The sequence below is a fragment of the Astatotilapia calliptera genome, chromosome 15 (assembly GCF_900246225.1).
Source record: "Astatotilapia calliptera chromosome 15, fAstCal1.2, whole genome shotgun sequence".
Lineage (NCBI taxonomy): Eukaryota > Metazoa > Chordata > Actinopteri > Cichliformes > Cichlidae > Astatotilapia > Astatotilapia calliptera.
The window spans coordinates 7,241,705-7,255,000 of NC_039316.1; the positions used below are offsets into that span (position 1 = coordinate 7,241,705).

Below are 13,296 nucleotides of genomic sequence, written 5' to 3' on the forward strand. Positions count from 1 at the left end.
TCATTGGCTACTTGGAGAGAGCGAGAGGGGGGGGGAGGCTTTTAAAAAAAAAAAAAAAAAAAAAAAAGGTCCGCAGGATGACCAGCCCCGCGTGCCGTGCGTGAATAAACACGTACAGGTCCGAAGCTGTAAACAGTTTTAAAAAAAAAAAGAAAGAAGAAGAAGAAGAAGAAGAAGAAGAAAGAAAAGAAAAAGAAAAGAAAAGAAAAGAAAGGAAAAGAAAGGAAAAAAGAAAAAGAAGAAAAGGGGGGGGAAAAAACCTTAGAGCGTAAGGGCTCGGCGGAAACTGGAAAACTTAGGCGCTGTCCATGGTGCTGAATTTGAATAGCCCCTCGCCGTCCCCTTGGGCTGTGGGGGGACCGGCGACCCCGCTGTGAAGCATCACATTGTTCGGCGACCTGCTCGTACCTGAGCTCACCGGATGATCGATGATCCGGAGGTCGGTGGTGATGGTGTACGATTCCAACCGGCAGGTTTAGAAGGACAGCAGACTCGGTCTCGGTTCACACGGGAACATGGATGAAGGACTTGTGGGATTAAAAGCCCGAATGAAGACAACATGTCTCTGAGGAGGCGGCTCCCTACGTACTTTCACAGGTTATCTGTTTACTGAGCAGATCGAGCCCGATTCCGCTAGAAGCAGCAGGAGGAGCAGGATCTCAGTCACTCATCCCTCCATTCATGAGAGGAATTCCAACACGTTGCAAAAAAGATGAACTGCTGTAATTTAGTAACCCTTCAATAATAGGAGATTTGCATTAAAAATATATTAACATTAATCTAAGAAGAGCAAATACATCCACCAAGGCATGGCTCGTCTTCTTGTTTTTGTCAACTCCGTGGTCCTGTTGCTTTTTGGCAGCGATGTGTTCTTGGTGGGAGCAAGTAAGTATGAGCCTCTCAAGCAGACTCAAATTAATTATTGTGCCTTCTTGTAGCCTTGTAAAATGCGCCATTACTCAAACTATTACAGCCCTTTGGAAGGGTTTACGCACCTCAATCCCACAACTCATTCATATACATCAAATACGTGCTAAAATACGATTATGCCGTTGCATCCAGCTTATAACACCTGTTTAACCTGCTGTATGATCTGGGCCTTACATTATCACTATTCTTACCTTATTTACTATCTCTAAATCACTAATAAAACCAGATGTAGTGTTTGCAGTGTTTTAAATATACCTTTGGTGTTTTGAATAGCCTGATTACAGATAAACAAAAATCAAACCAAAAACTATTTTAACAAGTCTATCAAAAGAGCACATTCTTGTTTCCCCTCTACTCAATTTAAAGGTAATATTATGTGCAATTCTACTAAAGACAATTCAGTTTAGCCTGTTTTAATTAGACATCCAAATCCATACATTTAATTTCACTACAACAACACTAGTTGCAGAGCCAATGGCGCCTTAAGTTCAATGCAGCAAAGAGACAGATCACCAGTGCATAAACTGTGGTTTGTTTGCATTCTTTCCATTGCGAGGTCCGCTTCAGGCTTAAAATGTATGAATCCTTGCTATTTCTGCCACAGAAGTCTCCTGAGCCTCTGTGTGCATGCATCTACAGTATCTCTGTCTCTTTATCTGTCTACCTCTATCACTTTCCCCCTCGCCTCTCAAGGGAACTGAGTCCTACATGTGATAGCGCCTTGAGAGAATCAGATTGGCACTTCACGGTTTCTGTGGGTGGGTGTGCTCTGTCTGCCTCAGACACCTATTCAGAGCTTCTTCTTTTTTTTTCGAATGTTTTGTGGCTGACATGTGACGCAAAAAGGCATCTCTGATCTCTGTGGAGTTTGCCCAGAGCGTAAGCTTGTCACTGCTGAACACATAAATGTTACACTCACAGATACAAATGTGGCGGCTGCTCTGAGGTTTAAAGTAAATTGAAATAAATGCTGGATTCATTACCGCCAGTCCAGACTAAGCTAGGAGAGTGCTGGATTCAGTCATTTAGAAGAAGGTGTGACTTAATTTTATGATAATTCGGTGCATGGTGAAGGTATGGAAAAGGATCATTTCAAGTCACTTGGAAGTCCAAATGAAAATGTGTATTTATGGCAAATGTTAGTGTAATACAAAGGCTCTGAAATTTATTTTTCCTTCATTTTCATGTCTTATTTCATCTGGGCCAAAAGCTTTTTCTGCAGCTTGTTAAAAACCGGTCTTGAAAGTAACGCATCAAACTCATCACTGCTCTTCCAATTTTTGAGAAAATTCCAGCACTTTCCAGACAAAACCAAAAGTGAGATGCAGTTCTTCCTTAAATCAATCAGTACAAGCATCCACACTCAATTTCTGTCATTCTAGGTGATATAAAAGACTTGAATACTAGTACCTACGTTAACATTCACACACAAGCTAAAAGCAAGCACATTAGGAAATAGATCCCACGTGAGCGTCAGACACTAAACAAATGTAAATGAAAACTTATTGGATTTACTGGCTTGCCGGGCTCATATCATCCTTCAAATTGGCAATATGCTGTTCATAAACCTGGTGACACATTCATGACAAATAGATGTTCTCAGTTACAGATGAATTCATTAGTATGAAAGCCAATATTTGCCCATCTTGTCATAATTATCTGCCGTGACACAGTATTTATTTTAAACAGACACACACACATAACGAGGGGGAAACGCAAGGTAGATTTTCAGCGTGTTTTTGTGTGTCACTCTTGTCTTGTTCAGATGTCTGCAGAAACCAGTAAACACCCACTGTTGGTGCACATTACACTTTGAGGCGGATAAAGTGATGTCCGCTTGAAACTGAAAAGGCTCAAGGTTGGGCCAGTGATTATATTAACCTTAGAGCGGTGCCGTGTCCCATCTGGTCTCACTGCCATTTCACAGCCTCTGGATCTGCGAGTAATAACACAGAGGGTACCTACAGTAAAGAAAGGGGCGCTAAGTGGTCCTACAGTCAAGGGGATCTGAATTGTGGAGGAAAAGACGCAGGAGCTAGCCAGGCCCGCTTACACACATAACCACTTCAGACTGCTGTGGCAAAACTAAATAGAGAAGTGGATTGAAGTGAGAGACTTAAGATCACATCAAATCACTGCTCCCGCATGACATCATGTATGAAAGAAGAGGATTGAGAGTGAAACAAGAGGGAAAAGGCATTCGCAGGTAATACAGGGATGCACGGTGCTGCAGCGGAAATAAAAGCAGCACAGCACTGCTTAAAAGCTCGATAGCAAGCAATTTACAAGCAGATGTGTGACAACCTCCTGTTGTGCAGAGGAGAACATTTAGACTTCCCATGACTGACTCTGAAATATGTCCTGATGAAGCCATTTGAAGATTGACTGGACAACACGTCAAAATCGGAGGCTCAGTTCTTCCCTTTATTTATGTCAGCAAGAGTTTAATTTTACGAGGGAGGTTGACATTATAAGTATTAGATAAGGATTAAACTATAAGTAGTCCTTCAAACTGTCACTATCTTAGAGGTAATTGAAATGTGACTAATAATAAAGGAACATTAAAAAAAAGCCATTGTTCTGCCTTTAAATGTATTTTTACCAGTAAACAGATCAGTCCCCCTGGACCGTTTATGCCCTCTTAACTAAACACAAATTCATGTTAGGCAGCTTTTAAAGTAGCAGCAGCAGCAGTGTAGACGTTTACATAGAAAGACTGCAGAAAACATCAATACAGTTCAATTGAATTCATTTAAAAAAAAATGTGGGAAGAATGGAAAACCACCATAAAATAGGTCAGATATTGTGATATCCAGCTGTAGCAGATTTTTTTTTATATATGGTCATTTCATGAACCTTTTACAAAATAACATTAATAGATTTAGAAAATCTCTACACATGGGGAACAAAGCTGAATATCTACAATGAGCGGCAGTGATCTTCAGGCACTCAGACAGTGTGTTAAAAGCAGTTATAACTCTGTAGTGGACATCACTGCATGGGCACAGAAACACTTCCAAAAACACACGCGATCACTACCCAATTCATCTATTCATCAAAAAATGGAAGTTAAAACTCTTGTGTGTGAAGAAAATCAGATATAAAAAAAAGATCAGAAAAATGGTCCAGTGTAGGAGCTCATTTACATTTAGGAGAAACTAGGTTTGAATTTGTTTACATTCTTCTTCGAGCTAAAGCGGAGAGAGCATCAGTCTTATCAGAACACTTGGAGGACCACGCCTTCAAACACGCCCCCTCTGGGTCTCCCCCCCCCCCCCCCAAGCTGTTTGTTCTCATTTTTGTGCCCCACCCTCTCTCCTGGTTTTCCACTCCCTTCACTTCTTCACTTCTCATTAGTACATGGGGATCTGCCAGGCCCGGGAGCCGCCTCCAGTCCCCATCGAGGTCTTCCCCAAACGGCAGCTCTATTCTTGATTAAGCCATTCACCTTTATCTACTAAAAAAACGCTGCCCAACCTAAAATAAGGCCCAGCTAGTGAAAGTATGTAAGATAGCATCCATGACTGTGTTGATGGCATACATAACTTAACTGAAGCTCAAGTTATCAATGAAGGAACCATTAATGTTGAGTGGCACAAAAAGATTTTGAAGCAACACAGCACAAAGCAACACAACCAGACAACTCTTTTTTTCCCCAGGGAAAGCGTTGCTTATTTCAGCAAAACAACAACGAATCTCATTTTGCACACATTCAATCACAGCGCTGTGATAAGACAGTCTGGGGTCTGACTGGGGACAGACCTACAAAACGCTGTTGAGGAGATGAAATCCCTTTTCAAGGCATAATAGGATAATGTCTTATTCCCAGCCTTAAAAATTCCCGTATTCCAAATATTGTCTTGTGTTGACAGACTCAAATCTTATAGATTTGAACTATAAAATGTTTTAATTTCAACATTTAATATTTTGTCTTTGTATTAATTTCACATAAAGATGCAGTTTAAAATACTTCAAAATCACTGAATTTTGTTTTTATTTTCATTTTTCACAGCGATCAAACTGTTTTGTTTTTTGTTTTTTAAAGTTGACTAAGTAAAAGCATAATCTCTCATTTTCCACTTCCAAATTCCTGTTTAACCATCGTGTCATGCTTATGCATTGCTGGGATAAAAAGCATCATAAGCTGTCTTCATACAGTAAATCTGAACTTTTATTTTCTGACCATAAAACATATCCAATTAGTCTTATGGTGTAAAGCATGAGCAGCCAATAAGAAAACAGGCAGTTCTGCTTCGCAAGCAAACATAGAGGTCAAAATAAGAGATGCTGCCCCTTTATCTGGCTCCGATAAACTCAACCTGGGCTCATTTCCACATGGCTCATCAGCCATTCAAAGATCCACCAGCCTTTTCTCCATGTCTGTGTGTGCACTCTGGTTAGATGGGGCACTAGCTAATGTGCTCTGCTTTGGCTATAAGCTATGATTCATCCTGGCAGTGCTCCCACATCCCGAGAGGGATGTACCTATTGCCTTTTTATTTCAGATCTTACATAATGCATTCCGTTGAGTGGGGCTTACCCCAGCCACATGGCAGATAACAAGTACTGAAGTCTCTGCCATGACAATCATTACTGCAGTGGAGAACATCAAAGAAGCTAGAGGGGATCATTTGAACTTCTGGGCTGCACATTAAACACAATGCTGTCTAATAAGCCAGCTGTGATTCAGTTTTATAAATGTAAACACCTATTTTGTTTATTTAGTCTTTCATATGATTGAATAGCAGTTTTAAATGTAAGCATTTCAGCAAATCCTTCATTTATAATGCCTCATGCTTCAGGTTTAAATATGCGCGTCCCAGTCAAATTTGCAAGTAATGGATACGGCACCTTATAGGAAGCGGGCTTCACGTAGTGCATTACATTAGCAATGATTCAAGGCCCGATTGCCCTTTACTGTCACGTGCTCCATCATCACCAAATGATCCGCAGACAGAGCATCATGGATACGAGCTGTTTCTTTACCCATGCGCGACTTCGTGTGACCTTCGTTACCTAAAGGACAATGAGCTAAAGAGAAATGAACACGTCCCATCTGGGATGAATGCTGCCCCCTGCTTCTGGCGAAGGCTCACTTTAGGGCACGTGCTGATGGCAATCAAGCCTTAATGGTCTGTCGCTCTGTTAACAGCGGAGTCAAGTGTGACCTCGCTAAACAACGAGCACGGGTAACTCTGCTGCAACAACAACTGAAGCTTCTGTGGAGCTCTGTTAAAAAGGCGCCATTACTGTCAGTCAGTCCCAGGATGTTGGGATTTAATTTGAGTGATGAAAGATTTGAGCATAAATATGACATATTCGCAGTCAGAAGACAATTAAACACTGTCACAACAGAAGGTCGTACATGATTGTACATATATATATCTACAATGTCCTAAAGGATTTCCAAAGTTCAAAGAAAATCAAAAACTATACAAGACTTTCTGTCAGTCTTAACACTGCATAGCCCCTTCTTACATAAAGTTGTTCTCATTACATGGACAAAATGAGGAAGATATAACCTCCAAACCTCTTAATGCCTGTGTTACCCCCCTCCTCCCACCTCCCCCGTCCTCCCCCCGACTATCTCCACAGAACATTAATTTCCTCTCGCACTTTCCATCACAAGAATTAGCCCGGTCCCTTGTTCAGCTCATTCACTCCCTTCCACAAACCAATCCGAGCGTGTCATGAGCCAGAGAAACCGAGCATCATGCTCGTGATTGACCCTGACCCCCATGTGCCACGTAGTGCCATGGGAGCTAGGGCAGGGAGACTGATAACCTTGTCTGACCCGGGCTCCATGGATCCACCTCAGTGTCACCTTTTGCACAGAACAGAGCGACTGTTGCTGATTCTCTCAAAGATAAAATAGGAGGCAGGAGTACCAGAGATTTAAAAAAAAAGAAAAAAAAAGAAGAGAGACAGACGTATGTAGATAAGCGCGACTGAGCCAGGAAACCGCACATCATCTGAAAAACCTCTCAATTTCATCATTTCGGCTTTCATCTTTCTTTTTCAAGCAATATCTTTTATGGTCCATGCACAGCACATGCTGTGATCTCAAGACAGCTGTGTTATGTATTATTAAATCCATGCTGCATGACTTTACAAAAGTGACTGAAATACAAATTTACTTCATAGCTGTCAATTAATGCTCACTTTGAGGTGAATCGTTAGAGCAAGCATTACTTAAAGGGGCCAGTTGTATATGTTTTACAAGGTCTTCTTTGATGTCATTGCAGAAAATTTCCACTCATGTGACATTTTCCACATATCACCAGCTACCAAGAGGCCATTAGAAATAATGGTAGCAACAAAAGGCTCACAGATAGTGTCCAGGTTCCAAACTGTCGAGCCTGTCCCATCTTACCTATTCATCTGACCTGAGTGATTGCTTATCGCTGTTCAGGCCTCCCCCCGTCACTCTGTAATTCTCCTGCTCTTCGCTTGCCCCCGCTTTTGTTCCCACTTTGCAATCAGCATGTGTACTGGCAACCAAATCATGATAGATGGCTGCAAAGTGACAGGCTGAAGAAGCATAACCCTGTCTAGAGAGGTGAACATGATATAGACCACTATAAGGCTAGTCAGTCAGGCTGACCCAGAAGCTTGTCAGGACTAGTGCAAATATATTTGCAGGTTCATTTAAAATGCAAGTACACAGGTTATTTAAATGAATTTATTTGTCATTTATTGTAACTTTTGGGTTAAAAGAGGCAGGGAAATACTGGTCCCTTCAAAAACACACATTACAAATAATTAAAATAAGTCCAGAGTGTACTAACGGTTTGTGGATGCCTGTAGAAATAGATCTATTCCTGACCTGAGTACAGTACATTACATTTTACAAGTAAGACTGAAAGAAGTGAGTATGTGGGTTCTCTGAATCTTAGACTTCAGAGTACCAGCACGATTTTAGAGACCCCTCATGAACACAGATGGCGTGGGTCTACTCAAATATCTGGAAAAGCTGCTGGATTAACAGATCTCTCTCTTGCTGTTTACTCTCCTCCAGACCGGCCACCAGCTCCTGTCAATGTGTCTGTCATGCACCTGCGAGCCGACTCTGCAACTATATCATGGGAAGTTCCAGAGGGGGACATAATAATTGGTTTCTCCATCTCACAGCAGGTAATTCTTAAAACTTCAAATGCAAAAAAAGGAAAGAAAATTAAATTCAAAGTTTCCTTCTTTCTTTCTTTTTTGTTGTTTTAGCCCTTTTGATTTGTAAATAAGCTTTCATCATTTCCTGTTTTTGGTGCCAACATGCCAGCAGATAGACTGGTGAAGTGGTGCATAATAATAACCTGCATAAAATTGGTACTGGCTGAATGGAGCATGGCTCTTAGCGTGAAGCTAGAATAAAACCTGGTATGCCCAATTTGCAGAGAGAAAACATGAATGCACAGAAGTATGTGACGCTGCCAAAAGTGCATTTTTTTTTTCATAATGAAAAAATTTCAGGCTTAAAATAGGAAAGCCAGTAAATGCTAACAACGAATGACAGAATGCAATACGCTGCTGTAATCATGTTTACGCTTTACGCAGCTGAAAACATTATGCACCCATTTACTTTGTTTTTCATTCAGTGTGACTGATGGGCTGAACACGACATCCACTCTCCTTCTTCCTCCTGTATAGCAGCTGCATTTGAACACCATCAGCATTCGCCTTCAGTGTCTATGGCAGTTTAATCAGAAGATTATTCATTGTTTACAGACAGCTACATGACTTTTTTCTCTCCCCCCAACAATAAAATCTCTCTGTCAAGCGCGGCCATAGAAATAAATAAGAAGACATTTGGCCTGACGTCACTCTAAGTGCAGATTGTTTGTGAGCGCTGAGATCCCTGCATGTTACTGGAGGAGTAATTCTTTTTTGCTTTAGGTCCTGATTGCTCCAATAGCTTTCGGAGAAGTCAAAGATAAAGTTTGAGATTGTGAAAACTTGTCTCCCGGCACTTGTGGTCTAACTTAATCAGACATCAATTCCTAGTCGAGACCCCATATGGTGAAAATAAAGTGCCAACTGCTAATATGATAAAATACTCAGCATGACTTTCACCAGAACCTGGAATATTTTCTGGTTGGTCACCTCTACTTCACATTGGTTCCCTGATTGTTTTTTTAATGACACTGGAGAGAAATACATTGTTGACTATAGCACTAGCATAAAGAAAAAACCTCATGAGGTGAAACAAAGACTGTCTTACCTTTAGAGCCATTTTGAGGTTGTATTTATGCTATCACTGAATCTACTCTGCTCTTTGCTTTCTGTTTAACCCTGCGATTTCACGCATTAACAATATTGCTAAATATCCAAATCATTTTTTAATGTTTCTGTAATGGTTATTCTACCAGTACTTGCAAGTTCCTTAATCCAAATTCTATTTTTAACGCTTTAATATGATTATTGTGTTTATCCATGAATTTTCTTATTTTTTGTTTTATCAAAAAGCTGGAAAAATAGTAAAGCGCATTATTATTCATTATGTTTTGATTAAGATGCTAATTACATTTATATACCTGCAATCCTGAACAGAAAAATGAGTTTTAGTGGTTAAATGTTAAACTCGATTAATTTCTGACTTGTCAGAGTAGTCACATTTGGTTATGTGCCTAGTAAATAAAAGATTTTTAGTTTTTGGCAGATTTCTAAAACATTTGTGGTATCTTATTTTTATGACTGGTGATCCAATGCATTTTTTAAACAGTGAATATTTTAAAAAAGATTGTACTTTTTTTTTGGTCCGAATCTCAAGGTCTTGTTCAAAGAGAATTACTGTGTTTCGCTCTAGAATATATGTATGGTGGGTCTTTACCACAGAGTGTATATTAAGGAGTGACATAAAAACGACCTAAAATCTGCATTCTTTCTAACCATCAGCAAATGGGTTGCTGGTCTTATTTTGCACAACATGATGTTTGGTTTGTAAGTGATAGTGCAAGGAAAACAGATCATAGAGCAGGTTATGCTTTAGGGTGGACCTAACTTTTGATAAATTGTTAAAGGTGAGTGGGCAGCAGAGACACCCCTCATTTGTAATGTCTGGTTTAAAAGAACCAAGAAGGTGCCAGCCTAAATGCTTAGCTCAAGACTTCATTCTATAGTGCTTGCGTTACAATACAAACACTATGTAAACATTTGTTGTGAATTCACGCCAAATAATAGAGAACTGGATTCAATTCACTATCGCTTTGTTTTTCTTCTATTCAAATATTCAGAGGCAGGATGGACACATGCAGCGATTCATCCGGGAGGTCAACACAACCAGCCGTTCTTGCGTTCTTTGGGACCTGGAGGAGGATACAAACTATATCATTCAGGTCCAGTCTATTGGCCTCTATGGCGAGAGTCAAGCCAGCAAGAAGGTCCATTTTCATACCCTTAAGAAGTCAGACCGCTTTCCTTCCAACAGCTCCAACCAAGGTATGGTACTCTGAGACCTTAAGCAAAATTCCTCTAAAAAAAAAAAGGGGGGGGGGGGGTCTCACAACATGCTATGAGTCATTGAAGCTGTAGGCAGACATGATCAAGATTACTGCTACGCTTACAAATCATTGAGACCTGCGTGTCTTCGACATGCTGTGGAAAGAAAAACAAAATGTGGCAAGAGCAGAATTCTTGACAGTTCTGCAAAGAGAACAAAATGATTCTCAAAATGAGATAAATATGTGGATTGCTATTGTGTTTCAAACTGAATACGCTCTTCATTTAGTGTCCGAGGAGCCTTCAATCTTCTAATCAGTCATTAAACGAATTAAACAGAGAAGTACGCGGCTAGGTGTTTGGTATTATTGTGTGCTCCACACAGAACAGCGAAAACGAAAAACAAAAGCAGCAAGTTGTCTGAGGAGATAAGAAAGAAAGGATTCCAAGGCATGATGAAGGTGAAGACTACAATACATCTCCAAGCAGCTTGAATCCTGTAACCAGAGATTAAATCTAATTAATAAGTTTGAGGGCCACAGGACTGCAGCCATCCTATCTGGAGATGGATGCAGAGAAAAACTGACACAAGACTGAATAGAAGTTTAGAATGTGTAGAAGGGAAGACAACCAAACTTTGAAACAGTACAATAAGTCCCTTTGGAGATTACAAAATCTGTCAAAAACTTGTTTAAAGCTAAAAATTATATTTCTCATTTATTGGGAAAATAACAAACTGAATTCATGTTTTTACACCCAAATGTGAGGCGGCACACTCAACCGGACTCTGAGAAGTCGCAACTTAATCAAGCGCAACATTCAACATTCACTAAAACTCATTTTACTGTTCAGAAATTCCAATGAATAACTGTAATTTAGCATCTTAATTTAAAAAATAATATATATATTTTAAATGTTTTCTTACATTTTTTTTTGTAAAACTGAAAAATTGAACGTTTACAGATGAGAAACAACAATTATTTTTTGGCATTAAAAACATAATTCAGAATAAAGACTCCGTACATACTGCTGGTTTAACCATTCCTAAACATAAAATGTGATTTTTGTAATTACCAAAATTTTGGGTAGCTATGGCATAAACCTTACACTGGGTGATTGTGTCAGAATTGTCGATGCAACACCTACTGTGCTTTACCATTTTTTAATCGATTTATTTATTTATTTATGGGGTTTTTTTTGCAATTGGTGACACATGGTGGCATAAATGTGTACAGAGTACAATAAAACAAAAAAATCATCAGAGTGTCAGAGAGATCTACTGTGTCACAGCTGCTCTAACAGACCTCTAACATCTTAAAGCACCCATATTGACACGATTCAGAAGTGAGCTCTGAGTCCCAATCTTAACTCAGCCATAAGAAATCACACATTCAACCTGACAAAATACATTCAGGAAGAGTGAACAATCTACCAATCTATCAGATAAGACATGTGGAAGTCTAATTAAGTGCCAGATTCCTGCGATTGGCTTAAACAATCGTTATAAACGATTCGGTTAGGGTGGGCAAGATGCTGTCAAATTTGTCTAAGTGCAGTAGAATTGATAAGTTCACAAGAAGCCACAGCACCAGTTTTGTGCATTATGTAACACATTTGCTTTTAATTTTACACGGTTTGCCACGGGCCTCTTCCCCGAGGCACAGGCAGAAGCAACCCATTACAGGCACTCTTCCCGCTGTTGCGCTAAAGCCTCTTCTTACTCCTGAATGCTTTTAAGCACCCTAACACTGAGAATGAAATGCAGTAAAGGTTAGACAAGAGCAAGTAACCAGAAGCTTCCTCTCAGAGCAGCTCTCTTGCAGGTGGGGGGAGTGGGTTTCAAGGTGAGAGGTTTTATTTCTCCTAGAAACCAACACATTATTGACAGAAGCTTCAAGCAGGTCTGCTGCCAAACTGCTCTGAATTTATGCAGCTCTATATCACTCTGGGTGTTCCTGTTCAAACTCTAGAACACCTCATATTCCATGTGTCGGATCAGCTCGCGGGCAGGAGAAAAAATGAAGACCGTGACCTAAAGAGAATAAGTTTAGTATCTCTCAATTTCATACAGCTCAGATGTGGAAAAGGCTATTTGCTTGTTATATACTTCAGAGCAAAGTCCTCTGGTAATCTTCTCCGCAGTACTTCAGCCACGATTGTGGGATGAGCCAAATGCATTAACTCATAGAATAACGGCAACATTGCTCTAGAAACACGCCTGACGCTTCAAAAACTGTTTTGTAATTTTTATAGTCTTGTCAAAGTCGTGAATATACGGAAGTGCTGATGCAAGGGAATCATAAATGTTTCTGTTCGGCTGACACAGGTTGCGTATCATTAGTTAAGCTGGCAAGCCTGGCCAAAGCAAAGAGGAAGAAACTAATTCCTGCTCAGCACACGAGTCTGCTCTCATGCAGGAACTGACATTGCATTCCTTTCCTGTTGCTTTACATTAAGTGTCCAGGAAATTATTTTTTTGGCACTTGTGTTTTTAACTTAAGTTTTCTTTAAGTAAAAAAATTGACCTCGGAAAGCTAAATAACCATCAATATATCTCAATAAATTGCTGAGCAAGAGCAAAGACACGGCCGGTGCAGACGCTTGGAAAAGATTTATTATGCAACATTAATCAGGATTTGTAGCCTCTCGAGTCATCCAACTGGGTCAGAGAAACAGCCCATTCAGTGATGCTCCTCATTTGTAGGATTTTGTTTTGGTGCGTAAAAGACATCAATGTCAGCTTTCCATAAATCTAATGCCGACACTGCTGACTCCTCACGCCCAAGCTTTAAAGTCCAATCACATCAAGTTTCTAGGTGCAACTTTTGTGAACCGCATTACTCAACTTCTCTTTTCTTGTTTGACCCTGTATCAGTATTTATGATTTCAATTTTCTTGTCAAACCTAATTCAGACTGAATTACATTCACACGTG

The 13,296-nt window shown here is 40.0% G+C and overlaps 1 protein-coding gene across 1 annotated transcript in view; it reads left to right on the top strand.

The window, feature by feature from the left end:
- The first annotated feature begins 218 nt into the window (after positions 1 to 218).
- The window catches only part of fndc4a (fibronectin type III domain containing 4a), a 22,725-nt gene continuing 9,647 nt past the window's right edge, over positions 219 to 13,296 (top strand). The window contains exons 1-3 of the mRNA XM_026143334.1: positions 219 to 885; positions 7,949 to 8,064; positions 10,158 to 10,362. Of these exons, the coding sequence (XP_025999119.1) occupies positions 810 to 885; positions 7,949 to 8,064; positions 10,158 to 10,362 (397 nt within the window). The 5' untranslated portion in view covers positions 219 to 809. The remainder of the gene's footprint in view (positions 886 to 7,948; positions 8,065 to 10,157; positions 10,363 to 13,296) is intronic.